Source organism: Neopsephotus bourkii, unplaced genomic scaffold (genome assembly GCF_033783945.1).
Source record: "Neopsephotus bourkii isolate Nb327-2 ecotype Australia unplaced genomic scaffold, CSIRO-AGI_Nbou_v1 NB_1767, whole genome shotgun sequence".
NCBI lineage: Eukaryota > Metazoa > Chordata > Aves > Psittaciformes > Psittacidae > Neopsephotus > Neopsephotus bourkii.
In genome coordinates this window covers 2,784,444-2,810,255 of record NW_026902241.1, presented here as the reverse complement: position 1 = coordinate 2,810,255, position 25,812 = coordinate 2,784,444, and the positions used below count along the sequence as shown (strand labels likewise).

Sequence of the window (25,812 nt, the reverse complement as noted above, 5' to 3'; positions counted from 1 at the left end):
CTAGCTTTCTTGAGAGACTGCAGCTGAAGCAAAAGTCCTCTTTTTGGCAGCTGCAAATAATGTTTTTTGCCAATACTCTGACTAGTAAGTTGGATCAGTTTCTCGTCAGCATGGAGCCAACAGTGTGGATGACCGGTAGCTGTGTATATAGCTGTATGGTGTGGGGAACATTCATCAAAGCAAAGGATCCATTCAGTGTAAAATAAAGGGACCCATATTTCACGATACATCACATAACAGTATGAGATGATATGGGATTGCTGTTGCCTTTCCTTTGGGTTTTGAGTTGTTCTTGTTTTTTCTTTTGAATGCTTGAAGAGATTTCTGAAGTTTTGCTGATGTGCATGAGCACTTAAATGTGACCTGATTCAATATCAGAACTTTTCAAATATGATTTCCAAGGGGAGGAGAAACATAACTGCCTGTATTTTCTTTCTACAGGGATGAATTGTAAAAGCTACATCATCTTGACCCAAACATAGTGTTACAGTGGACTGCTCATCTCCAGTTCTAAAAGCTTTTTGAAAACCAACAGCATTGCAGCTTGTTTTGGACTTCATTCTACTGTTATCAGCATGGAAAAGCGTGGTGTTTGTTTTATTTTTTTAGCTGCTCAAGGCAAATCTGACAAAGAAATGGCAGAAAGTTTTACTGGGCACTGTTTTATTTAACATGCCTTTATTTTACTTTCATCTGTTCAAAGTGAATTTCTGCAGAACTGCAGATCAAGACCTACTGCTTGTGAACTCTAATTTTGAAGGGGGTACTTGAACACTCACTTTTCTTGGCTCCTGTGTCCCTTGATAAAACTGCTTCTGTGCACCTTACAACACTACGTAGGCAATACCAGGTTTTCTGTCTTCCAATGTCTGCTAGATGCTATTAAAAGGAGATGAACTTCCTTTTTAAGCTTTTGACATGGTGTCATAGACTAGCATGTAGTAGATACAATCAGCTGCTTTATTACCTTAAAACCAGGCATTTGTATGTATATTAAACTTCAGAACATCAGAGGTGGGTGGCCACTCTTATCAAACATGCCTGTTCAAGTTGGACACAACAGGTGTGTTGTAATCCTTCTAAAATTAATCAGTGGAGCCTTGAAATTCTGTTTTGGTTTATAGCTCACTACTGGTGAGATACACATGGACTTAACACTGTAGATATGATGTAAGCTGTGTCCCAATCACTGAACAGTTTACGCAATGCTGCTTTGCCAAATAAAGCTAAAAGCAGGAGGAGGGTTGTGTGCTTGTGTGGAAGACTAGGATCAGTATGTAGCAGAATACTGAGATAGGGTTTGCTAGATTCTTTATTAAAAAACCAAACCAGCTCCAGTTTGGTTCTAAAAGAAAGTTGCTTTTGGCAAAGCCATTTGCTCTGTTAATGTTCTCATTTTTCTAACTGTGGGCACCCAGGAAAAATTCTGGCTTTTTAGAAGATGAATTTTAATTGCCATACAAGGAAACCATGATACGTACAGGAGGAACAATGAATCCTGGACTCGTAAGTACAGACAGAGAGGCAATTGTTCACTTTTGTAAGGCTATAAACCTTTTTTTTTTCTGCCTCAAGTTTTCTGTTTCAGTGCTGTAACTGTCGACAGCAAATGGCAAAGCAGTACCATAAGGTGGGCTGCTTTGGTAAAGGGGGAAGTGGATCTTGAGTCATCTTCTCAGATTTGAGCAACCAGGAATTAAAGTAAACAGCATGTTATCATTATTTTCTTTTCTTTTTTAATGGTAGAAAGGATTATAGACTAAAATAACTTGCATAAAAGAACCCATAGTGATCACTGAAAAAATATATTGAGTTTTTATGGTAGAACAGCAATGATTTTGTGACAGAATTAATCCCTGAAAACATAAAAGTTTGAAATTCAAAGGCCTGTGAATATGAAAGAGGAACATTTTAAATAACCTTCGTTTTGAAGGCAGATCCCATCCTATTCCTGTGTAAAAGATATGTATTGCTTAATTTATTTAGATGTTGGGAAGTTAATGTACCACCTCCTGACCCAACGGCAGCCTGGGAGCACGTGCACGAGGTTAATCTTGCAAAGGAATTAGTATAGCGTGTATTCTAGACAATACAATTCAATTCAGAAAACCCCACTTGCGTCTGACAAATTTGTACTAACCCACAATCAACTGTGAATCTAGTTCTTGGTGTTGAAGTGAAATATCTTAAATGATGCATGCTAATGTTCAACCTTTTGGTCACTGTATCAGTCAGTTTGAGTTCAGCTTTATTTACATCTCCTCACTAATTTAATCAGTTAAATGAAAGATATGAGCTCAACTGTATCCAAATTCTTGTCTCTGGACGCAGTGTGATAAGCTAGCCTACCTTGGAAGAGGTGATACAGCTGAGACCCGGCAACAGCTTCTTGGGGGAGAACCACTTCAGGGACCAAGGCTGTTGGGATTAGTGCGGCCCTTCCACTGAAGGGGATGCTGATAGTCGAGGTACTTGGACAGAAAAGGATTATCCAGGAGTAACACATAGGAATTGAAGAATGAAAGCCCCTTCATGATGGAGCAATGGTTCTGAAGTAAAAACTTGGAGGACAAACTGAAATGCAGAAGATTTGAAGTTTGAATAAATGCTGTGTGAACTGTCTGAATTGCTACTTTGCCAAATAAAACAGAGAGGAAGCTGTATCTAGGTGTCTGCTTGGTTTTGTGGCCTTGGTTGGTTGGTTGTTTAACCTTCAGAGGACTTCACATGCCCTAAAAAAAAGAGCAAGCATGTATAGAAGTACTGGTTTACTAAATGACCTGAACTCTGTCCGTTTTCAGGTAACTAATGTATCACAGCAGTTACCAAGCCTAGTAATACCATACGGAATGCAAGCAGAGTTTTACTTGGCTGTTCGGAATTCCTTTCAGTTCCCATCCATGTGTCCTGGGGACAGCCTGTGTGCCATGTGTGACTTCTGCCTGCCCTCTGTGGTTGAATCCAGCTAGCTAGGAGTGTAGGATCTGCCACTTGCAGTCATTAAGGGTTGGTTATCTTTTAAAAAGAGGTGCAGTAATGTTTCATGGGGTTGTTTTGCTCCTCTCCACACCAGAACAGCTTGGGAGAACAGACTGGCTGAAGCAGTGAACAACCAATCCAGTTGTTCCCAGGGGTCAAACAGTGGCAGACCTGCAGAGCTTGAGGAACCAGGAGCCCGTATCTTGAAAACCCACAAACAGTTGTGGGTGCTTCACAGAGAAGAGAGTTTGGTGTGTGCTATGGATGCTGTGTATGTAACAGGAATTGCCTGTTTACTATTCCCATTCCAGCTGATCAGCTAACTTGAGACCATCACATGGTTATATTTTTCCTGGACGAAAGCTGGCATGCAGAGGCTGTGCATCAGCACTGCTGGTGGAGGCCACTGAGGTGATTCCTGGAACGTTTTGTAGTCAGCGAGTTTGAAGCAGGCAGTGAGTGAAGCGGGAGGGCTCTCCATCGCATGGCTTAATCCTGTGCCTTTTAAACAAAACTGTTCGAGCACCAACAGGCTATTCTCATGAGGACTGTTGATGGTGCTTCTCTGTGATCTCACTTTGATCTGCTGATGTTTATTTGTAGCCCAACCATTTTCAACGTATGCTTCTGAGGAACAGACCTACTGAGGAACTGAGCTACTGAGAAAGTTCCCTGGTGCTACCGAGAAAACGAAGTCCTTTTTTTCAGCCATATTTGGGCTTATGTTTGCATCTTGCATGTCTTTATTGCAAACGGTTAAGTGTCTTGTTCACCTGTTCTGTTGAATCCCCTTTTTACTGTAATGGAGAAGGAGCATCTGAGGTTAATCTGTAACGTCTATTTCATGTGCCTTACAGACTAGGAGGACACTTTCAAGGGCCCCTGGATAGGGAAAGAGGTGATTGAGAGCATCTGTCTAGGCTAATGCTCTGACCAGAGCTCTGGACAAGCTTCTCTCCTCTGGGTATAGAGGCAGCCTCAGGAAAGTCATCTGTTGTGAACGGAATTAGACTTCATAGATGCTTTCCCATAGCGCAGTGGAAATTTGGGACTGCCTACTTTGAAGATCTTTCTAGTCCTGCACCCATTCAAGTTCCCTGCTCCCTCTTGTATCTGTTGTCCAGTTATCTGTTTTGAATGTACAGTATCTCAAATCCATCTGTTTTGTGCATTAGGACTGGGTAGTTGTGAAGAACTATGCTAAACTTTCTTGCTCTGCCCTCTTTAAAAACAGGATTAAACACTTGGGCTGGCCAAGCAACTGATGCCATTGTGGCGTCAAGCTGTGACTCAGTCCTCCACAGCACTGAACCTTTCTGCCTTGTCTGTTTCTTCTCAACCTGCTCAAAAGGTACTTTTGATTGATTTATGAGTAGTTTATAACTGTATGAGTACTATATTTGATTTATGAGTAGTTTAGTATGCCTGACAAATGAAATATTAACATTCCAGCAGGTGTCTAAAAACTTGTTTCTGAGCTGGCTTCTTGGGCTGATTCAGTCCTTCTCAGCTTTCTCCTTGTGTTTCAGAGCTCCAGTGCAGAGGACAGTGCTCAGCAAGCGTTCCTGCTGTAGTACAGATGAGCCTTCCATTCTTGCTTGTTTTAAGTACCTGTTAGTTGAAAAATATATAGTAAAGTTAGTTCTGCACTTCCCACCCCCGCAAATACTCCATTTACAGCATGTGTTCCTTTCCTTTCCTTACCCGGGTTGAGCTGACTGTTTCATGGGCTCTTTTCTTTCCCACTAATTACTACATGTTTATTACCTCTCTGAATCTTTTCTACCTTTTCCCTTTGCTTTTACTCTTTCAGTTTTTGCCATTAGAAGCCAAAACCCCCAACCCCTGATGCTCATGAGAGCAAGCAACAGACCTCAGTGATGTGTGGCAGTAAATTCTGATGGGGCTTAGCTGAGAGGCTCTCGCTTTGTTTTGGGGGTGGCATGTTTGTGTTGCCTTTGGTTCCTGCCCCTGACTCGCTCTGTGGAGCTTGGGATTGAAACTCTAGCGCTTTATCTAGGATTTAAACAGCAAATGGAGCATCACACTGACCTATTTCAGCCGTTTCGTTTTGCAAATGTGCTTTTGGAACTGTCCCTACTATAATCCCGCAGTTCTATGGGAAGACTACAGCAGTGATGTTGAGGCTAGGAATCCCTTGCAAAAGTGGGCAGCAAGCAACCCCCTTTACAGAAAAAAACTGACTACTAATTATGGATTAAACTCAGGTAAGCACTGCTTGTTGCTCTGAAATAATCTGTACCCTTAAATGTACCTAAATTGGCCTGAAGGGCAAAACAAGTAAAAGTACAGAAAGTGATCTCACCAAAATATATCTTTATCTTGGTCACTATTAAAATACAGACAAAACAAACTGTGATGACCTCTCCTAATATACAGAGGAGTAATATCCACAGGTAAGTGCTACCAGAGCAATCAGTATTCCCTGCTCATCTATCTAAAGCGTGTTGGTAGTAAAAATAAGTGGTCTGAGCAGATTCCCTGATCTGTGGATAGGTATGTGAGTGTTTAGGTCCACCTGAGCCTTCTCTTCTCCAGTCCAAACAACCCCAGTTCCCTCAGCAGTTCCTCCTAAGACTTGTGCTCCAGGCCCTTCACCAACTTTGTTGCCTGTCTCTGGATGCACTCCAGCACCTCAGTGTCTTTCCTGTAATGAGTGGCCCAGAACTGAAAACCCATGTTACTGAGACCACTGTGTATGATTGCAGGAGCCTGCCAAGCCCATCTGTTGTTATGCGACCTTTGTCTTGCTCTTCATGTAGCTGATGATGCCCAGGCTTTCTGGAAAGGTGCAAACTTCTTTTTCATTTCAGTCCAGCTGTGGTGTGTGCAGGTACATGAGAGGCCACAGGCCTCAGGCTGGTGATCTGCACAGCAGCAACTCTCACCATCTCCCCTGCTGGAAAAGTCCCTGGGAAGACTGTGGCAACTATAACGTAGTGACAGCTGGACTCCTGTGCTACACTTGGCGGCTGCTGTGGCTCCAGCTCTGCTTGGACATACTTATCCTTGATTGTGTCATAGGGAAAACCCACAAAGGTTGATTCCCCTTGCAGCAGCATAACAACACAGCCAACATGCTGTTGGGTAAAGTGACTGGAAAGCTGAGCAGCTTCTTGCAGCATGGCTGTACTGGCTGGCTTGTGCTCCATGTAGTATCTCGCTGTGATCCTGCCCAGAACACAACCAAACCTTTCGTTCTCGTGCTGCCTGCAAGCTGGGGTTTCAGTAATAGGAGCACTACAGGGACAGTGAGAAAAGACTACTTTTCTTGCTGCTGTCATAAGGTGATGAAGGAAAATTAGATATTTAATTAAAACCTCAAATTTCAATGATGGGAAACAACACCCCAACCAGCTGGGCAGCGCATGTTTCCTAGGAGGCTGCATTTAAAATGTAATCTTTTGGATCTTGTGCTATTTGCCTTGCCTGCTGTAGGCTAGGATGGAAGAGAGGCCATGCTCTGCAAGTCAGAAGGCAGAAAAGGCAGCATCAGCAGAAGGTCTTCTGGACCTAATGTAATGCTGAAGTACAACCAGACTGCCTAATGTGGTAGAAGGGCACTGAGCAAGGAGCACTGCAACTGGATTCCCTGGGTGGTTAGCACACCAGCTCTGCCATTGCTGTCACTCAGCTCAAGTACTGCTCAAGAGACAGGTCATGGAGGTAGATGCCCTGTTCTTCTCAGTTTTCCTAAACCAAAACATCTCAACAACTCATACATATCTCTGAAACATCATACATGCTGCAGCTTCTTTTAAGGCTGTTTCACAGAAAGATGTGCTGCTGTCTGCTCTCACGCTATGGTCTTGTAGCACAAAATTTAGCTGGTAGCTGAAAATAAAGGCAATGAAAGAAATATAAGAATAAAATAGGTTTATTAGAGCTATTTTACATGAAGTAATCAAGACCGAGCAACTTGAAGAACTATCTGTATACCATGGCAATATTCTCGCTGACTTGAAGTTACTGAAGTACAAAAGACGACATACAAAAAGATGCATGCCTCATTTGACTCTGGTTTTATTGGGACCCATGATGAATGTGGCATCCTTGGACAGTCAAACAAGATAGACAGCACGGTGTGTATATATAAATGTATATATAACAGGTACTGTACACGTTTTACTGTTAACACATCTGAAGTTCACTCACATATATCAATTACTTGCTCCTAATTCTATGAGAATTTTGCTGGGGTGAGGGCAGGTCGCCGAAGCTTCCAAGCTTTGCAGGGAGTTACGGGATAGCCAGGAGGAATCCTACGCTCCGGTGTCACAGGTAAAAGCCGCTGCGTGCTGTTCTCTGATGTCATGAAGGGTGCCGAGCTAGGCGTGGAAGAGGCTGAGCAAGCCCTGAGCTCCAGGGAGAGACACGGCTCTGGGATTGCACATGACTGCTGTCGGGTACTGGTAAGTCCAACCTCATCTGCCAATGACTTGCGTTTTTTCATGTTAGCATTTAGTAAGCATGGCTCTGTCAGCTGCACAGAGGTATGAACTACTGATGAAAACAAGATGCTTTCTTCCTTATATCCCAAATTTCATTACAAAAGCTGGTGCTTCAATAGCGATTGCTTTTAATGAACAAACCAAGACAAATTCTTTAATGACAACACTCCCAGTGCATCAGGTGGAAGGTACACAAATCAGTCTCTGCTGGACAATGAATAACACATTGGTCTGGAGGGTCCCGGTCCCCAGGGTAGAGCACAGCGGCAGCAGCAGTGGCAGAGCAGGGCAGCACAGGCTTCCTTCTGTGCCTTGGCCGGCATGACTGGGTCTGCTGGGCTGGGGCTGTGCTGGTGCCCTGGCCCTGCGGCCTGCTCTGCCATGGCCAGGACCCTCACAAGGCAAGGGCACCCTTCATACCCTCTGGGGAGTCCCCAGCTTGCAGTGTCTTCTACTCAAGAGCCAACCGGGGCTATTTCCAGGAGCCTGAATGCTTCTGTTTTTCTGAGCATGGGCACCTACCCAGTTTATTTATCACTGAAGGGGAATAACATGTTCCTCATCTTACAGGCTTCTTCTATACTTCAAACTTAACTAAAGGTTTTGGTCCTTTTTTATAGAGGCAGAGGTTCATGAACAGAGGAGAAAGGGAGAGAACAACTGACCTAAATCCAGTGTTTAGAGATACATCCCATTAATGAGGTAATCGGACTCTTCAGATGTAATGGGCCGAGCTTTTTTCAGCTTCTGTCTCACTAAACGCAGTCTACAAGCAACCATAAGCAGCAGTAAAGCGGTGATGGCCAAGCCTAAGGCTAAGGGTAACACAGCACCTACAAGGAGGTTGAGAAATTACACTTTATTTAATGCAGTGAGAAACTGGTAGAGAAATAATGATATTTTTATTTTTCCTTTAAAAATACAGCCAGTCTATCACTTAGCTGCTAATATTTGGAGCAACTCTTGCTGTGAAACTGAACTGTCTGATCTGGTATGTTAGGAACAGTTCAGAATATGGAGCTATGTTATTCAATTGTTGACTATAGTATCTGCATCTCCAGCACCTAGCTGGAAAACTAACATAATTCAGTATGAATTCACATGGTCATTCTTACCTGTTTCTGGGACTGGACGACTACCTCCAAGCTGGTCTCTCTTTGGCACCATTACGCCATTCCCATTCTTATCATCTGTTCTTCTCCCTGAGGAACTGTTATCTGCACAAAGTCAAGCAGGATAAATGAATACTGCAGTTCAGTGACTCAGGGAATCTTATCCACGGGACACTAGAATTGACCTCCACCCTTGGAACTTGTAAAGCAGGAAATGCATAGGTTGGTTACACAAATCACCTTAGTCACCAAATCAACTTAAGTATTTGCAAGACATCAGAATACATGCAGTGAACATTTCAAAGAGGAAGGCTTAGAGTCCCTTCAGCTTTGTGTAGTACGAAGATATTGCAGAGCATTGTAACTACACAGGAAGAGACAAATCATACTTTGCTGCCAAGAAACACACATGTTGGGAGTGCAGGCGGCTGCAGTTTTGCTTCAGAAAAATAGAGTAACTCAGCTGGGACTCCCTCCTCCTGCCCTCCCACTGAAGTCCTACACCAGTGACTAGGGGATTGCTTTGTGCAAGACTGACAGCTTAATCCACCAACACCCTCACAAAAATCAGAAGTACACCCGTGTTTTTAAATGTAATGACTGTATTTGGTTTTTACTAATAACATAAACACTGAAGGGCACTTTGCGCTGTGATGCATTTGCTGGCAACCCTCGCAACTGAGACAGTGCCAGTGGAAACACACTATGCTGCAAGATCTGTAAACTATGAATGTGAAACGTAATTGGGTTTACACCTACTGGTGGGTGTTAAAGAAGTGTTCCAGTGAATTAGCTTGGAACACGCACCATGGGTATCTCCCACCCACCACCACCAGCTCCAAAGGGCTGCAAGGCACACCCCTGTCAAATGGCAGCAGCAAATACATGTGACTTACTTAAAGCTTAAATTGTTTCACTTATATTGGCACGAGGTTAGTGCAGATGTCCCCGCTGTAAGGCACAATGCAGCCTCCCAAGCTTTGCCTACACTGCCCTGCCATTATGGCTAGGGGTGCATTAACATTAACTTCACATGTTAGGAAACAGTGTTGTAACAAGCCACAGCCCCTGCTCTCATCTGGCTCTTCAAGTTGTTCTGCCACATAAAGGGGACTTAAGGAAATGCTAAGTGTAAATGGTACTGGATTTAAGGCACCTCTATGGTATCAGAGCTGTGCAAAACAACCTGAACATACCGAGACTGAAATCAGCAGCTGTTTTCTGCTCCTGTCTTCCCTAAATAAAGCTAAATGAATATTTGTCTTTATTATGAAAGTACCCGAAAGGCATCATCTCTTCTTATAGCTGCTCCACTCTGTAGGCCTAAGCTAGATCTGAATGCCTGTTTTATAAACTTGGTTCCTTCCTATTTGAGGAAAGGGAATATTTAAGTCAACTGCTTGTAAAGACATTTGGCAGACATATCTGAATGTGGAGAGAAGTTTAGCAGGAAAATTGTAGAAGGGTTAAACAATAACAGAATCCTTTCAATGAAGCTTAAAGGGTTTTTTTATGACTTGTGGCTGTTCTTACAGGACTGGAGGGGCTATCAGAGTCAATACTGCTCAACATCTTACCCGTTACCAAGTAAAAAACAAAGACAGACTTCTCCAAACAGGTTTAGGAGCCTGACATTAAATATGTTCTGGGGGTTTTATTTTTGCTTCCTCTTCATTTTCTAGTCCATACCTAGGAAACTGCAATTTATAGCCTTTTCCAGCTACCCTAAATCAGAGATCTAGGTTATTGCTACTGCTGTTGATGCCTCTGCAGCAAAGCCATGACAGTGACTTGGGCGCTCAGTCAAACACTGTAATTCCAGCCCCAAGCGGCACTGCACATCAGCTGGCGTGGGCAGCTGGGGAGAGGCAGAGACCCTGTGCCAGGGGAATGCAAAGCTGTTACAGTGATTTATACACTTGAGTTGGCTATGCTGGGGAGTGCAAATCTCACTTGTGAACTGAACCTGTCTGCACTGACCGTGTGTGCTACACTGGCTGTTGCTGCTAAAAGCCAGCCCCATTGCTCACTCCAGTGTGCTTTGCTGCAACTGATATTTTTGTTATATTCATTTACAAGTGCAGCAGTGATGGAACATGCAGCAGGACTTGAAACCTTCCTTGGAGAAAAGTATCAGAGCACTTTGGATGCTTGCAAGGCCAACTCTAGGCCAACTAGCAAGATTATCATCTTGGTCCAACAAAGACCTTTACAGTGTGACCTGGAGGCACAGGGTCTGCCTTGGCACCAGCAGCAGGTGCCACTGTCTCAGGAGACAGTCCATTCCAGAACAGGATTTTTGCCAGTGGAATTGCTGAACTTCTGAGACTATTCACTGCTGCTTGCTTCTTCTCAAAAATGCATCTAGCAATTACTGCCCTCCTGAACGCTCTTCCAGGCAGGCTTCAAGGCACTGTTCCAGTGTTTCTGTGTCTCTCATTTTTGTAGCATGTAGCATTATTAGATTTGGTCTGTAACCTCCTTGGGATGGCAGTGATGGAGAGATCTGGGTGGGGTTTTAGGAAAAGGTTAGATGCCTGTCTCCTCAAATCCATAAAGACTGTGATGCTTGCCACTGGAGCAGGACTTGAACCTCTTTGGACCTCTGGGAATCATTCACATACAGCCTGTGACTCCTGTGGAGCTTAAGCGTCTGCATGAGAAGACAGCAATGCAGAGCAGGTTTTGGCAGCTGGGCTTTGGACCCTGCTACCTAGTACCCCTTCGTGTCTCACCACATGCACCTTCTTTGGAACTGGTCTGTAGGTAACGTAAAAACTTACTGAGCTGTTTGCTGCTTTTCTGGTTAAAAGTACTGGGCTCTTGGGTCCTTCTATTCTACAAGGAAATCCTTAAGTATCATTGAACTGAAACTAAATTCCAGATAAGCCTTGTCAAAAGAGCAACATTAAACCCCCAAGCATTAAACCCCAGACATGGTCAGCTGAAAACCCTCTCTGTCTAAAACAGAAAAAGGTTAGAGCAGCTGCTGGCAGTTCACTGATCACTGTGTCCCCATTACGTTCATTTTAGTTTTATAGTACTTTTTTTCTTTTATTGTCTACTGCTGTGCATAAGCCTTGAGAGCAAGAGTGGTGCAAGTAAGTCACTGTGACAGGTAAGCACAGAAAAGGACTGTACAGAAGTGCCACGCTTTTATGTGCACTTCCAGTTATAACCTCTGATTATAGGTTGCAAAAGTTGGTGACCTCGGTTCTGGTTTTACTTCTGGATTCACAGGCCCAGTGGCTTTTGAGACCTGCTTAGCAGTTGACTTCCCATTTGAGCTTGCAATGGCCTTTGGCAATTTTATGTTTAGTTTGGGTGGCCCTGTATTAGGTGTCACTTGGGACTATGTGAGCAAGAAGCAGAATTTTAAGTCATTCCAATAAGGAGCACAGAGGTCATCTCCACTGCCAGAAGAGGGGGAAACATTTGGGAGAGAATTTTACTATCAGTTCCTACACATTCGCTGAGGCAGCCCAATTCTTTAAGAATGTTGTTTTCATTCCTTTAGCGGTCTCCACTGATGCAGTACAAGCATCTGAAGAAACATCACATTGCCAACCAGGGCAGTGCTCTTTACATGAGTCAGCAGCAGAGGGCACTGAGCACTGCTCTGTTGTAACAAGAAAATACAGCTGTTTATAAACAGCTGTGTCCTGGCGAGCAAGAATCAGTCTAAATCATGAAGAAATAAAAGTGAGAGGTCTCATACTCATATTATGCTCTTTGCACATGGTTTTATTCAGCTGTCATTTTGGCTCGTTTTAATTCACCAGCAGAAACTTTGAAAGACACACCAATTTCACTGCAGCTTCTGGAGCTTTAGCAAGGCAAGGGTTGGTGACTGCCTTACTAAATCATTACACACTGACTCACAACAGAATATGGAGGAGAAACACTACAGAGAGTACTGCAGATTTGGAGCTGCTTTTTACCAAAGACTTGTCTATAGTGATGAAAGATTTCTTCTGCCCTGGAGACACACTTCAGGAAAAAGTGCCCATAATAGTCAAGGTCTGACTTCAGAATAAGAAAGAAAATATTAGTCTTCAGTTAGCACCAGGAGAAAAGCAATTACTCTCACCCTACAGATTTAAAGAGCATTATACATCAGCTTACACAGCTGAGCCTGTAGCAGAATTTGTGTTTAGCTCACCACACGTTTTGTTCCTTAGACTATTCTTTTCCTAGCATTCCTACATTGTAACTTTCCTTTTGCCCTGGGTAAGAACTATGACAATTATAAAGCAATACCTACTTGTATTACAAGCTGCTTCTGTATTTTTGACATCTGCACATTTTTATTCTTAGCCAGGCACCAAAAGACAATTAAAATAAATTCAAGGTGCAAGATGTTTTCTTTCTGTAAAGAGAATGATTTACTGAAACTGATTCATTTCAAGTCTTACCTGGCACAAATCCACTGATTTGTTTCTTTGGTCCCTGAGAAAGCGATTGGTTTGTCCTGTCTGCATCCACTGAGAGAAGAGGCTGATTTCTGGCAGTGGCTTTCAGGGTGGTTTCTGCAGAGTTCTCATACGCGGTTTCTGGCAGTCCTACAGTCCTTTGCTGGGTAGTGCCAAGAGCTGCATGTGTCACTGTCTTCCGACCTGGGCTGACTATGTGAACAGAAACAAAAATCATACTTTTTGTACAGAATTGAAGGGGATGGTAGTGTTCTGATGGAGACTTCCTGACACGGGCCTTGAGGCAGGATAAACAACCTCCTCAGGTTCAGATACATGATGAAGTGTGAGTTCTGGATACACAGCAAGTTACCAATCGCCTGCTGACAGCTATTACACAAAAGTATATCCATGAACTCTACAGTGAAATCCAGTCACTGAAATAACAATGGAATAGTGGTTATCCGTTGAGGTAATTCACCTCTAATGATTTCTGTTCACTTAGCTGAGCACAGGCACGTGTTGAGGAGGACTCATGAAACCCTGGTTCCCCTATATGCTCACATTTCCAGTGTTTCAGATTCTAGCAAGGTACGTAACTGAGACACCCTTTCAGATCAAGACCAGGGTCTTTGTTTCTAAAATCATTATGCAAGTAAAGAACTGATCTTTTAAATGATGAGAACGCAAAATCTGCCATTTGGGGACCTTCAATAGTTTTTGTATGCTTTGAAGAAAAGGGAGTTAACTTCTGAGCATCTGCTGTATCCACACATTAAACCATCCCATGTGCTACTTCCGACAAATGGCTCTGTGGTGGGAGCAAGCTGATTGCTCACAGGGAGACAAGACACAGAAAGGGCACCACTGCCCTTTGGTCATTCAGGCTGTAGTTACTTTCACAGTCTTCTGTGGCCTGGCACACTTACGGTTCTGGCAGAAAGTTTCATCTGATCCATCAGGGCACTGTCTCACGCCATCGCAAGCAAATGTGATGTCAATGCAGCATCCATCATCGCAGATAAACTGGTAGCGAGAGCAAACCCCAACACAGGCTGTTGAGAAACAACTACCAAATTACCAAAACAGAAATCATAGAATCGTAGAATCACAGACTGGTCTGGGTCGAAAAAAACTTATCATCTAGTTCCAACCTCCCCTGCCATGGGCAGGGATACCTCCCACTAGACCAGGTTGCTCAAGGTGCTGTCCAACCTGGCCTTGAACACTGGCAGTGATGGAGCAGTAATCCAAGCAGTAAATACTGAGTCAAAGAGTAAAGTCTGCAGCACCAAGGAAAATGCAAAACCATGCTATGTCGAGAAAGACAATGAAGAAGGCAGAAAGCTAAAGAAAGGCCAGGCTCAGCTATATGATGCTATATTGACATAGAAGCTAATACAGCTAATAGCTGACACCCTCATCACTACTCTGGCAATCTCTTTACTATAGGAATACTTAACCTGGAGGCTGTTGCACCTTAGACCTTGTGCAGCACCCCTACAGCACCTTAAACCCTGCTGGACTGAGCTGAAACGAGTTCTGCCCAGGCTTAAAAGAGATAGGACAGTCCTGAAAATAAATAAACGAAATCTCTATGGCTGTAACTGCATCTCTCCAATACATAATTCCTACTATACACCCATTCTGTATTTCTGACAGTATGTTATTTTACATGCACACATAGGGACTACATGGGATCTTTTATGGCATGTTTTCTGCAGCCTAATTAAAATACTAAAAGAATGCTCATCCTTTATTTACATCAGCAATCCACTGACTTCAATGCAGCACATGCCAGAACAGGACAAAGCACAAGGTCTCACAAGGGATCTTCATCAGAAAGAACTGACTGCTGCCTGCTTTAATATTTACATTCCCCTGGAAATGGAGAGGGTCCCTGGACAGTTCAATCTGCACACTAATACCTTTCCTGAAACCCATTCTGACCTTGTAATCATCAAGTGTTTACATTCGTGCCTTTGTCTTTCCAACAGCAGTGTAGTTCATTGCTTTGTAAAGTATCATCAAATTCAGTGTTTGGTTAATGTTGTAATAGCAAACTGATTTGCATAAAGAAGTCACAGCTTTTGGCTGTTAACTTGCTATCTACCGACATGTGCAATGCTAAAGGAAGAATGGCAGGAACACAGGCACCTGTTTAAAACTCCTAAATTCACACTTAGAAAATGCATCTCCTGATCTTTGGCACTAATAATCACACAATTGTTGCATGCATTAAGGCACTGGGCACTGGTTTAATTCCAGCAGTAGCATTCGAACTGCAAACGTACTCAGGGAATGAGAAGAAAAACCACAGCCAATTCTCTGTGTGTTCCATGCAAAAGATACCACAGACAACCACAGCAAGCAGCCAATGAATAAACCAGAAAACCTCTCTGGCTGCTTTAGCTGAATTAAACATTAATGAATACAACTCAATCATCCATTACTGGAATACAGGCATTATTAAGCAGACTCGTAGCTGGTTTCTTGTAATATAAATTTATTGCCATAGGGACTACTCTCTCACATAGAGATACTGCACTGGGGCAGAGCACAGTTCTGACTGGTTCAGCTGAACATACTGATGATACTGTATAACTTTTCCTTTGTGCCAAAGCAGCAGATCTGTATTAGCAACTTGCTAATTACAATATAAATAGAAAGTATTACAGAATTGGCAGCCACTGAAATCTTTTACTTTCTACCTTTTATGCTTGTTACATGATTCTTGAGCTCAGAGTTTAAAACTGATGGGTCAGTTCCAGTTTCAGTTTCCCCATAACATAAGGCTTTGGTAAAAACCATTGCATAGAAAAGCTTAAATGCATGAAAACAAGAAATCATCTCATCTTTTAGACTACAGATGCAAATCGATATTATTACGAGTCTGTGCCTCACACATACTATTAACTGATTTTAACTGGGTCTTCCCTATGACACAAGTCCTGTCATGTTTCACGCACCATCTAACTATATAATGAACTGTTATGATGTGCCTGATACATATGTCAGTATTTCATTTTTCCAACCCTGCATGCTTATTAGCAACACAAGGATGGACATTTAAATGCTTGCAAGTATTATTGCTCTAACAAACAAGCGATGCTTCCTTGCTCCCTAACTCTGAAACAGCAATTCAAAGCTGAAAGAGATGTCATCATGTAGTGAATAAGGGCATAATAAAACACTAGAAATGGAGACTAAGATTTCTGCCCCCATCAAGACCCTTGCTCTGAATACCATACCGCGGGTGTCACACAGGCAATGGCTCCCGTCATTTTCTCACCTACTGCAGAATGAACCATGGGCAGAACGGTCACAGAGATGTTGTCAGAGCTCCGCTGACCTGCGGTGTCTGTCACAGTTAGCTGGAAAATATACGCTCCTTCCTGAATGTGAGACAGTTTCAGTGTTCCTGGTTGTGGTACCTGATGAAAGAGAACAGCAAAAAACCCCACACTGGTATAGAGGATCCATCCATAAATTTGTAGGAATAGGGAGCTCATTTCTGTATAATGCTTTTCATGCAGATTCAATACTTCTCTTAAGTCTAGTCAGCCCACTCAAGCATGTGTATCAACATGTGATGTTTTGATCTTTTTTTTTGCATCCAGGTGTAAAAATAAACATGCCTAAGATTTATGTAACACCTTCCTTTGTACACTCAGTTCCCTGAGCACTGGCTGATAAATGGAAACACAGATTTAGCTTGAATTGTCAGCTAACTGGGAATGCAATTTGAGAAGGTACGCAGTAAAATACTATTTTATTCTCTGTCAAATTAGTCTGTAGACAGTATACATGTATCCAAAGAAGTTGCTTTTGCTATATATTGATTTATGATAAGGTGACTGATAGCACTACTATATGAATAAGACTGCCCACCTTTGTCCACTATGACATTTGATGTAGTCACTTACAACTTTTACAAATTGCTATACTGAATTTTTCCATGCCCAGCACTGGACGCCCATGCTTTGCTCGGAACCAGAAATAAGTTCACCTATAGTGAGTGACCTAAACATTAGGTTTCAGGAAGTCATGTGATACAAATACAGAAACATCTTACACTGGATTAAATCTTGAAGAAATTAATAAAATAACATTTTCAATGATAATTCAGAACAGATACCAAACTGGCATTACCAGTATAACAGTCATTTAGAAGTAAGTTTGTATAAAATGAGTGCAAATGCTGAAACTTTTTTAGCCTTGTGACGATTACCAGTCACGAATAACTCCAGCTGTCTGCAAATTCAGTAACACATACAGTAACTACAGAAAACACTCAGGTTTATTGGACATGTAGTGCATTTTTACAAAAGAAGCACACGGGGCTATATATCCATCTAAATTCAATAAAGAACTTTGGATTGCTTACTTAAAGTTGTTTTTCATGCCTAAAGTGGAACAGTTTTCAATAAATATGGTAATAGTCCTAAGCACAGATTTATATCAGGGTGTATTCATAAATGCATTTTTCTCTTCTGGTAAGTGAATTTCCTAACTGAAATTGCTTTCATTTTCTATTTATGCGAATGCACTCAGTTATCTGATCATGCTGTTGATAACCTCCTGATGGAGTACATGACCCCTTAGAATTTTATTCTTTAGTGTTTTACAGAGACTAATAAGCTCTAAAAAGCACGTGCTGCTCTTCACCATGACTGCTGGGAGAGCAAATATGGTATTTAAAACTCATGAGCCATGGAGTCCAGCTCTCTTCTCAGTGCAGAGCCAGAGAAATGCCATTGACTTAAGAATACGCTGCACTCCTCCTGGCATGCTCTGTGCTTTCCTTTTTATCTCTGCCCTGCCCTGAAGAATGCCCAGCGGTACCTGCCTTCTTACAAACTCTGACTCAAACTAGACAGTAAATTTCCAGATAATCAGCTTTAAAATAAATAACAAACACCCCACAATTGCCCCTGAGTGTCACAGAGCTGCACAGCTACAGCATAAGGGTAGCAATCTCAGAAGCAAATTATCTAAGAAGCAATCATCAGTCACAATAGAAAAACGATTTCCACTGGCTTCCTTCTACAATGTGATAAGATCTCTTTATAGCAGTCCTGCCCCCTCCTCTACCTTCTATTTATTCTTTGGTACATAAGTGCAATGCAACGACTGCCTTTTATCTTACTTAAACACAGAACCATTCTCCCTTGTAGCTATGGATTCGTGCATTGTTTGCTCAGAATAAATGACATGAAATCCAGTAACTATAGCATAGCAACTAAAGCACTAAACACAGAAAACGAAGGCTGTATGAAAAAAAAAATAAAATCCACTTATAATTTTTGTCTTACTCTAGATATATTACTACATCACAGATTAAAGAGTATCTAATTGCTGATTAAAGAAAATAATGCTGCAAAGGCTCAGACTAACAAGTCTTGATAATAAATTGTTCATTTTATCTAGATACTATCTCGCAACTATACTTAAAATACTTTGTTCAAGTCTTTTCTATGCATTATTCTGTTCACATTCCTTATCAAAGCCTTTCAAACTTTTACTTTCAAGACAATAAAATAATAAATGAAGCTAAAGAAACTCACAGTGGTCTCTGACATGACGGTTTCAAATTGCAGTGCAGCTTCAAGCCACTCAGAACTGGCTGACTGCAGTCACCCTTTCAAAGATGTGGAACTTGCAGTAGAATATAGAACTTTCAAAAGCATGCAGCACTGGCTTAACTAATGCTTTTGAACAGCTCTTCCTATCCGCCAGCAGCATTTCAGCAACAGTAAAGTCTGTGGTCCACACCTACTCCCCTTTACATGTCCCTCTCTAGGTGAAATTCCCAGTGTGCCCTGAATATTGTGGGTTGTGAACAGGCTGTGAGTAAACTCTATGGGTTTGAGACATTTTTCCCTTCCTTTTCTACTGCTCCTAAAACAGTCACAAAGAAAGGTGGGATGGAGAATCCCTCTCTTGATGGTTAATTTTAAGTTAATATTTTAATTAATTTTAATTAATTAATCAATTAATGTTAATAATTAAGCCAAATTGAAGCAGGATTTGTATGGATGTAATAAAATAGTATAACAAGGTTTACATCACACATTTTTTTGCAGTTTCTCCATAAGCACTGACAGAAGACTGTTGGTGAAAATACCTTATTTTTAGTAACTGAATTACTGAGATGTTTCTAAACTGGATCACAGAAGCTGAAAACCAAGTCCAGTGAACACAAACAATGCTGAAAACAGAGCTGAAATGCAGTAATTAACATCTACTTGTTAGCTGCTGGCTGTCCCATGCCATCCTACGTATAGATGAACTGTATAAACCTCTAGAAACACTCACTGGAATAAATCCCCCCAGGATCATGGTATAGTCCCCATCACTGCAGGTTTTTAAGATGTGCTTGAACAGGTAAAATAATCCCATCTAGGCTCCTTGTCCCACAAAAGCTTGGACCAGACAATCTTTTGAGGTCCCTTCCAACCTGGGCTCCTCTATACTTCTATGAAAAAAGTGCTCAAGCTTTACATTCATCCTAATGTTGGTGCCTGGTAGCCATATCCATTTCCGTAATATTTTTAGTTCTACATTTAAAACAGTATGAACATATCAATCTGCAAGTAACTGGCCATGGGTGCGATTGCACGTGTACCTTCATTTCAACTGATGAGTCACCTTGCAGCAGGGTCCACTCGTACTGCACAATTCCATGGTCATCTGAACTTTCTCGGCCATCCAGAAGCACCCAGTCGACAGGCAACTGGAGCACAATATCTTGTCCTGCCTTGCACCGTGGAGGCTCATCGTATTCTTCTATAATAAAAAAAAAGAAGCTCTTGTTATTTATCAGGGTAAGCCGAGTGACTATTTATCTAAAACAGTTCTTCTTGGTTAAGGTGCAACTTCCTGAAAGGTAGAACATGTTCATTAGTGCATATTTTGATAAGTGAAGTAATATCTACTTACATTTTAGTTAAGTGTTCCATATTCAATGTTTTCAGGAAATAGCTTGTACATTAGAAGCACATGGCACAGAAAATCTCTCTATGTACATGTGTGTTTCACTAATGCAACACACAGCATGGTTAGCATCAGTGTAGTTTTTAATCCGAACTAATGAAAACGGATTTAAGTATGAATTACATACATATTCAGATGGCAGTTACTGCACACCTTTTACAGTACCCTGCATAACTTTATAGGCTTTTAGTTACTTTTTATAATACATGTTTACAGGAGTGAAAGACATATTTAACAAAAGCTGACATCCTGGCAAAGCAGTGTACATATTGATTACAAAACATCAGAAATGACTGCTGATTTTAAGTGCCGAATTTAAGACATTCAAAGCTTGATTTTCGTACTATTTAGGATTTGTAGCTATATTTGCTATATTTTGCTATATTCAAAGTACAATTCTTATTGATTAAAATTGTGAGTACTAAGTACTTTTGCCAATCAGACTACAAGTTTTCAGAGCAGGCTAACAAACCTGATATGGCATGTGAGAAGTGGTTTAAGACATCTGCTCTGCAACCACCAGGCAATGCAGGGAAGAGGGAGATATAAAATCCATTCTACAAGTCAGCATTTGACAAATTTAGCCACAAGACTGTATCTTTCTGCAGCTACCTACTCAGGTTTCATTCTTTCTCTGGGCATGGGATGTTCCTGGCACACTGAAGTGCCAGAGTGCATTCTGCTCTTCTACCTCTCAAAGGATATCCTGTAAAGGATATTGATGTTAAGCTCAGAAAAAATCTATTGAACATGAGGCTGTAACTTCACTCAGTGTGGGCAGAACTGCACCAGGAAAGAAAAGGTGCTTCCCCATCAGCGCAAGGATTCCCCCTTGCACGTGCTCCTCTCCAGCATTGAGAACTTGCTTGAAGGCCCAGAGCAGTGGGGCAATTTTTTGTCAGTGACTGAACAGCAAACTTTCTATTTCTTGTTTTTCTCAGTAGTAAGACGTAGAAAATTTCAAGGCAAATGCCTTAAGTTAGTAAAACGTACAAATAACTGAAAACAGGGGCTAATAATAGAAAGTATGAAACAGTTCTTGCTCATCCAGCTGGCACAGGAAGCTTTGTCTAATTTGTATGCACTCAGTTCTCAAAACCAACTTAGATTAAAAAGCAAAGTTTAGATGCAAAAAGCCCCCGAACTCATTGTTAATAAACACCAACATTATGGTGCCAGGGTAACTTCTATTTGGTACATATGAGTTACACACAGTCTTCACATGATTATTTACTTTACCAGTCACTATCAAAAAGAGACCGACGTGGATCTGAAACGGCACAGCCCATTCTTTTACCTTGGAAGGGGTTTCATGTCCCCTCTCTGGTTTAAATGACTCGATCAATGCCCAGCAGGGGGAGAGGCAATCCCACTTCCCCTAGGCCCTAAGCAGTGAAAATACTCTCTTCCCAGACTAACCATATACTCCACATTCTGAGTTGCAATGGCAATGTCATCTCATATTTTGGGCAGGTCACAGAAACTTATGCCTCCTCTTTGCTGTGGATGAGAAAAAACTGGCCTGAGAGAGACATCTGGCATGGGAGGAGACAGCCTATTGAGCTGAAGACACTTTTTCCATAGCAAAGTTTCAAGCAATGGAATACATTACCCTCAGTGAGCGAAACACCTCTGAATCTGGGGAATACATGCTGCTAAGAAGTCAGCATGAAAAAAGGAAGGAGGCATACTCCAGAGCCACGTACAACCACTTCTCACAGCAATAAAGGGCTACCAGCCACAGGACAGCTCAGAAAGCACCTTTTAACTTCTGTTTCTAACTTTTTGTTTAGGTAGAATGTAAATAAGCAATATGAAACTGATATACCAGATCAAGACTTAGATGCTAGAGCTGTCCACTTTCAAGAAAACAAGCTGCAACTTTATGAACAATTTTTTCTTTGGGGGGGGAATGCCAATGGCTTAACTTACTCTGCTTCCTCTGTCATGATGCATGCTTTGCCTGCCAGTAACAAAGGTGCCAGCTAGTTTTCTGAATGAAGGCTTTGTTATAAAGGTTATTTCATTGCTGATTCCCAAATGTCTTTGATATGAGTACACCTTACTGTTGAACTCTCCCACTGCTCACCAGTACTGAGCAGCACAGAAGACAGACATTTCTGGTGAGGCACTCAAGTCCTCTTTCTATGCCAAAATTTAAAAATATGCCTAACAAAGGCAAAACCCATTTCCTCTTGCTTCACTATAGGCATACGGGGTTTCACTGTTAATACAGCACAAACTGCATGGAACTGCAAAGTAAATCCACAGCCAAACCAGCACAAACTGAGTGAGAAGGACTTAGATTTACAGTGAAAGGTTCAGTCTCACAAATTGATTCCACCACTGCCTGCTCTGGAAGTATACAGATATACACTTGATCTGACAAAGAGAGATCTGTTATTAATGAAATATGCAATCATTTTTCTTTTACTGGAGATCCTTAACATAAATGAAACCACAACACCCTAGAGATCACTGTATCCTAATGCTCAGAAGTGTTTCAGAATTATGAGGACACCACGTTTACAGATTGGTTTGGTATTATCAAAGAGAAAACAGCAGCAGGCTCAATACTGCAGTACTCTGACAAAAACCAAACCAAACAAAACCCAGGTAAAATGTGATCTCCTTGTGAAAGAAAATCCTGAAATTAAAAACTCTTTCCTAAATTTCCTAAATTCAATCATGGGATGACATAAGGGAGGTGTGCCTTCATCGTCCTGTGATGATGCACTGTTGTCCAGATTAATTTTTCAATGTAATTCAAGAATGCAGCAGTAACATAACATCAGACAGCAAAATAATTCAATCTTAATTCTATCTCTCCTGGCCTATGAGGGCTCTTCTGCCAAGGGAGCAGCAACAGCAGGCGCCACAGTGTCCATTCACGCCACCAATAAGTTTTCTTCATGCAATGAGTAATTTACTTTAGTAGGAGTACATTTAGGGAAGTACTGTCAACAGAAGATAATGAAATTAAGACAAACTGAATTAAAGTGCAACTGTTTAACAACAGGAGCTGCGAGAGTAAGTTCTCTGGAGCAGATGCTAGGAATCAGACTCCATATTTAGAAACCCAGACTTGTTTTCCTGTACAGCTGCCTGCTCTGGATTACATTGTTCTCAAATACACTTTTGATGCTTTTGATGTTGTCCAGATTCCACATGCGGTTATACAGTCTCCCTGCTGCCTCTGGACTACTGGTGCAATATGGAATCATAGAATCACAGAGTAGTCAGGGTTGGAAAGGACCTTAAGATCATCTAGTTCCAGCTCCCCTGCCATGGGCCAGGCCACCTCACACTAGACAAGACAGTTGCCAAAGGCTCTGTCCAGCCTAGCCTTGAACACTGCCAGGGATGGAGCATTCGCAACTTCTTCAGCAACCTGTTCCAGTGCCTCACCACCCTCACAGTAAAGAACTTCTTCCTTATATCTAACCTAAATCTCCCCTGTTTAAGTATAGATATATATACTTATATATAAGTTTAAGTATCGATACATCCTTGTCTTCTTCAGTCTAACTCCCAAGTTCTGCTTAAGCAGGAAAAAACTCTTAATTAAGCGAATGAGTAACCGCTTAGCTGACAACTTTTGGACAGCACCCCCGAGAAGGCGGCCCTGTGTTTGCTCTCAAGCTATGCACCAGCTGCTGGCGTAACCGGCCCCAGCACTTCCCGCTTTCCAGGGTGCCCAACACCCGCAGGACCCCGCAGCGGCCACCAACCCGTCCGAGGTGCGGTGCCCGTGAACACGCGGGTCCCACCAGCCGGCTCCCAGCCGCAGGCCCACCGGCACCACGGGTTCTGAGAGTCAGCGGTGGCAGGGCCGGCTTCCCCCCAGCTCGCACTCCCAGGCACGGCTGGGACGCCTCAGGGAGGGGTCCCGCTGGCGCTCCCCGTCCTCTCCTCCCGCGGCAGGTTTCCCATCTTCTCCCACTACGCGGGGCACCAAATGGCGGCGGAGAGCTGGCCCTGAAGCCGATCCTGCCCGCCCCCCCGTGCCGAGGGCTGCCGGCCGCCATTTCCCCCCCGCCGTGAGGCCGCCGCTTCCCGGGCCCTGCGCGGCCACCCCCCGGTGCGAAGCCATCACTTACCCGGCGGAGGGGCGAGGCCGGAGGGGCGGCGGCTGTAGGTGCTGTAGCCGCGGTGCGGGGCGAAGCGGCAGACGGGGCGGCCTCGGTGAGTGCAGTTGAAGAGGTAGCAGCCCAGCTCCGCCGCCGAACCCCGCGGCCGGGGGTGCTCCTGCACCACCGCCAGCGTGCAGCGCGGCTCGGCGCAGCAGGCGTCCAGGCACTGCCGCCATCCCGTCGCGCCGGAGGGGGCCCGTAGGAAGGTGGCGCCGGCCGCGATGGAGTCCTTGGTGCGGATGATCGAGTCGGGCCTGGCGGAGAAGCTGCTGCTGCCGCCGCACACCTCCCCGCCGCCTGCTGCCGTCGCCGCTGGCGGACCCGGCTCCTCCTGCTGCAGCTGCCGGCGAAACTCCTCCAGTAGCGACTCCACGCCCGAGATCTGCGAGCGCAGGTCGGCCAGAGGCGCCGCGCACCACCCGCCTGGCAGCACGGCCCGCCCGGCCAGCGCCGCCAGCAGCACCAGCACCAGCGCCGCCATGGCCCCAGGCGGCGGCGGCGCGCAGGCGGGAGCGGGAGCGGCGGGAGATGCTCCCCCCGCCGGCACCCGCGAGCGCGGCGCGGGAAGGTGCCTGCCCCGCCCGGCTGAGAGCGGCTGCGCTCAGTACCCGCCGCCCTGAACAGCTCCACCGGGCGGGGCCGCCTTGGCCCCGCCCCCGAGACGGGTCCCGCCCCCTTTTTCCTCCCTTTGGGCTCCCCGCCGGTCGCGGAGGTCCTCGGCTTGGGCCTGGGTCTGGGCCCGTCGGAGCAGGCTCTGCGCGACGGCTTTAAAAAGCGCTTTCTTCTAAAATAATGCCTCAAACGTGTCCCCCAAACGCGTGAGGGAAACCTGGCTTGCGCGAGCCATCAGGCATGAATATTTGGGAGGCACTTGGTACGTCAGGGTGCACCTCTTGCGGTCACTGAATGATGGTCGCTGAAACTGCTGGTGCTTGGATGAGTGTAGGGCAACAAACAAAGGAACAAATTGTGGAGGGCTTCCTCCCAGGTGTGGCATTTCTGGTCAGAAACTAAGAAAAAGCCCCCAGTAGTCAAAGCTAGCAAGCAAAGGTGTGAGTTCTTCAGGTTTAGGAAAAAAATCTCAGGATGCTGGGGGAGAGCTCATGTAAGCTTTTGAAGTAAAGGCTGAACAAGTTTTGGAGAAAGGCTTCCAGTTAAAACTTACCAGTTTTCATAGAAACAGCTCGGTTGGGAAAGACCCATAAGATCAAGTCTAACCACTACCCCAGGGCTGCCAAGACCACCACTAAACCGTGTCACCAAGGGCCTCATCTACATCAGTCAGCTGATTGGAGCTAGCCCAGCTAGAGCCGCAGCCGGCACGCTACAGCAGCTGTGAGCTTCTACCGAGACTCGGAAACTCAGAGGGGATAGCGGAGAGGGACCGCGATTCCCGACATTTCCTGATTCCCGAAGTCCCAGCAGCCCTTGCGAGAGAGCGGCTGACGTGGCGGGGGGCGTTCCCATGGTGACGGCGACCACTCCCCTGCCCTTGACTTGAAAGAGCCTTTGAGAGGGCAACGACGTCACTGCCCACCAGGCCCAGGGAAGAACAGGCAGGTTGTTGTGCTGACCAATATGGTTGTCTCCAGAAAGAGAGCTAGCAGTAAGAGGGCTGTAGCAACTCAGAGAGAGACCCCGGCCCTAACCGTGGCTGTTCAGGTCTCTGGATGCAGGGAGTGCCAGAGCCTGCTACTGCTGGGGGAGG

General features: G+C 43.9%; 2 protein-coding genes across 4 annotated transcripts in view; one reads left to right on the top strand and one right to left on the bottom strand.

The window, feature by feature from the left end:
• Positions 1 to 880, top strand: part of PCMT1 (protein-L-isoaspartate (D-aspartate) O-methyltransferase) — a 35,800-nt gene extending 34,920 nt beyond the window's left edge. For both annotated transcript variants that reach the window (XM_061378493.1, XM_061378494.1), the window contains exon 8: positions 442 to 880. In XM_061378493.1, coding sequence (XP_061234477.1) covers positions 442 to 454 — 13 coding nt within the window. In that variant the 3' untranslated portion in view covers positions 455 to 880. The remainder of the gene's footprint in view (positions 1 to 441) is intronic.
• Positions 881 to 6,861: 5,981 nt separating this feature from the next.
• On the bottom strand, positions 6,862 to 24,684 carry LRP11 (LDL receptor related protein 11). Of its 2 annotated transcripts, XM_061378797.1 has the most exons (7): positions 24,072 to 24,680; positions 19,604 to 19,764; positions 16,268 to 16,409; positions 13,905 to 14,030; positions 12,979 to 13,188; positions 8,567 to 8,668; positions 6,862 to 8,284 (listed from the first exon to the last, which is right to left on the bottom strand). In XM_061378797.1, exons 1-7 carry the CDS (start codon positions 24,583 to 24,585, stop codon positions 8,130 to 8,132), a joined length of 1,410 nt encoding a protein of 469 aa, XP_061234781.1. In that variant the 5' UTR covers positions 24,586 to 24,680; the 3' UTR covers positions 6,862 to 8,129. The 2 variants fall into 2 exon arrangements, with proteins under 2 accessions (XP_061234781.1, XP_061234782.1); XM_061378798.1 differs by lacking the exons at positions 6,862 to 8,284; positions 8,567 to 8,668 and adding an exon at positions 12,287 to 12,589 and having other exon boundaries at positions 24,072 to 24,684.
• Between the last annotated feature and the right edge of the window lie 1,128 nt (positions 24,685 to 25,812).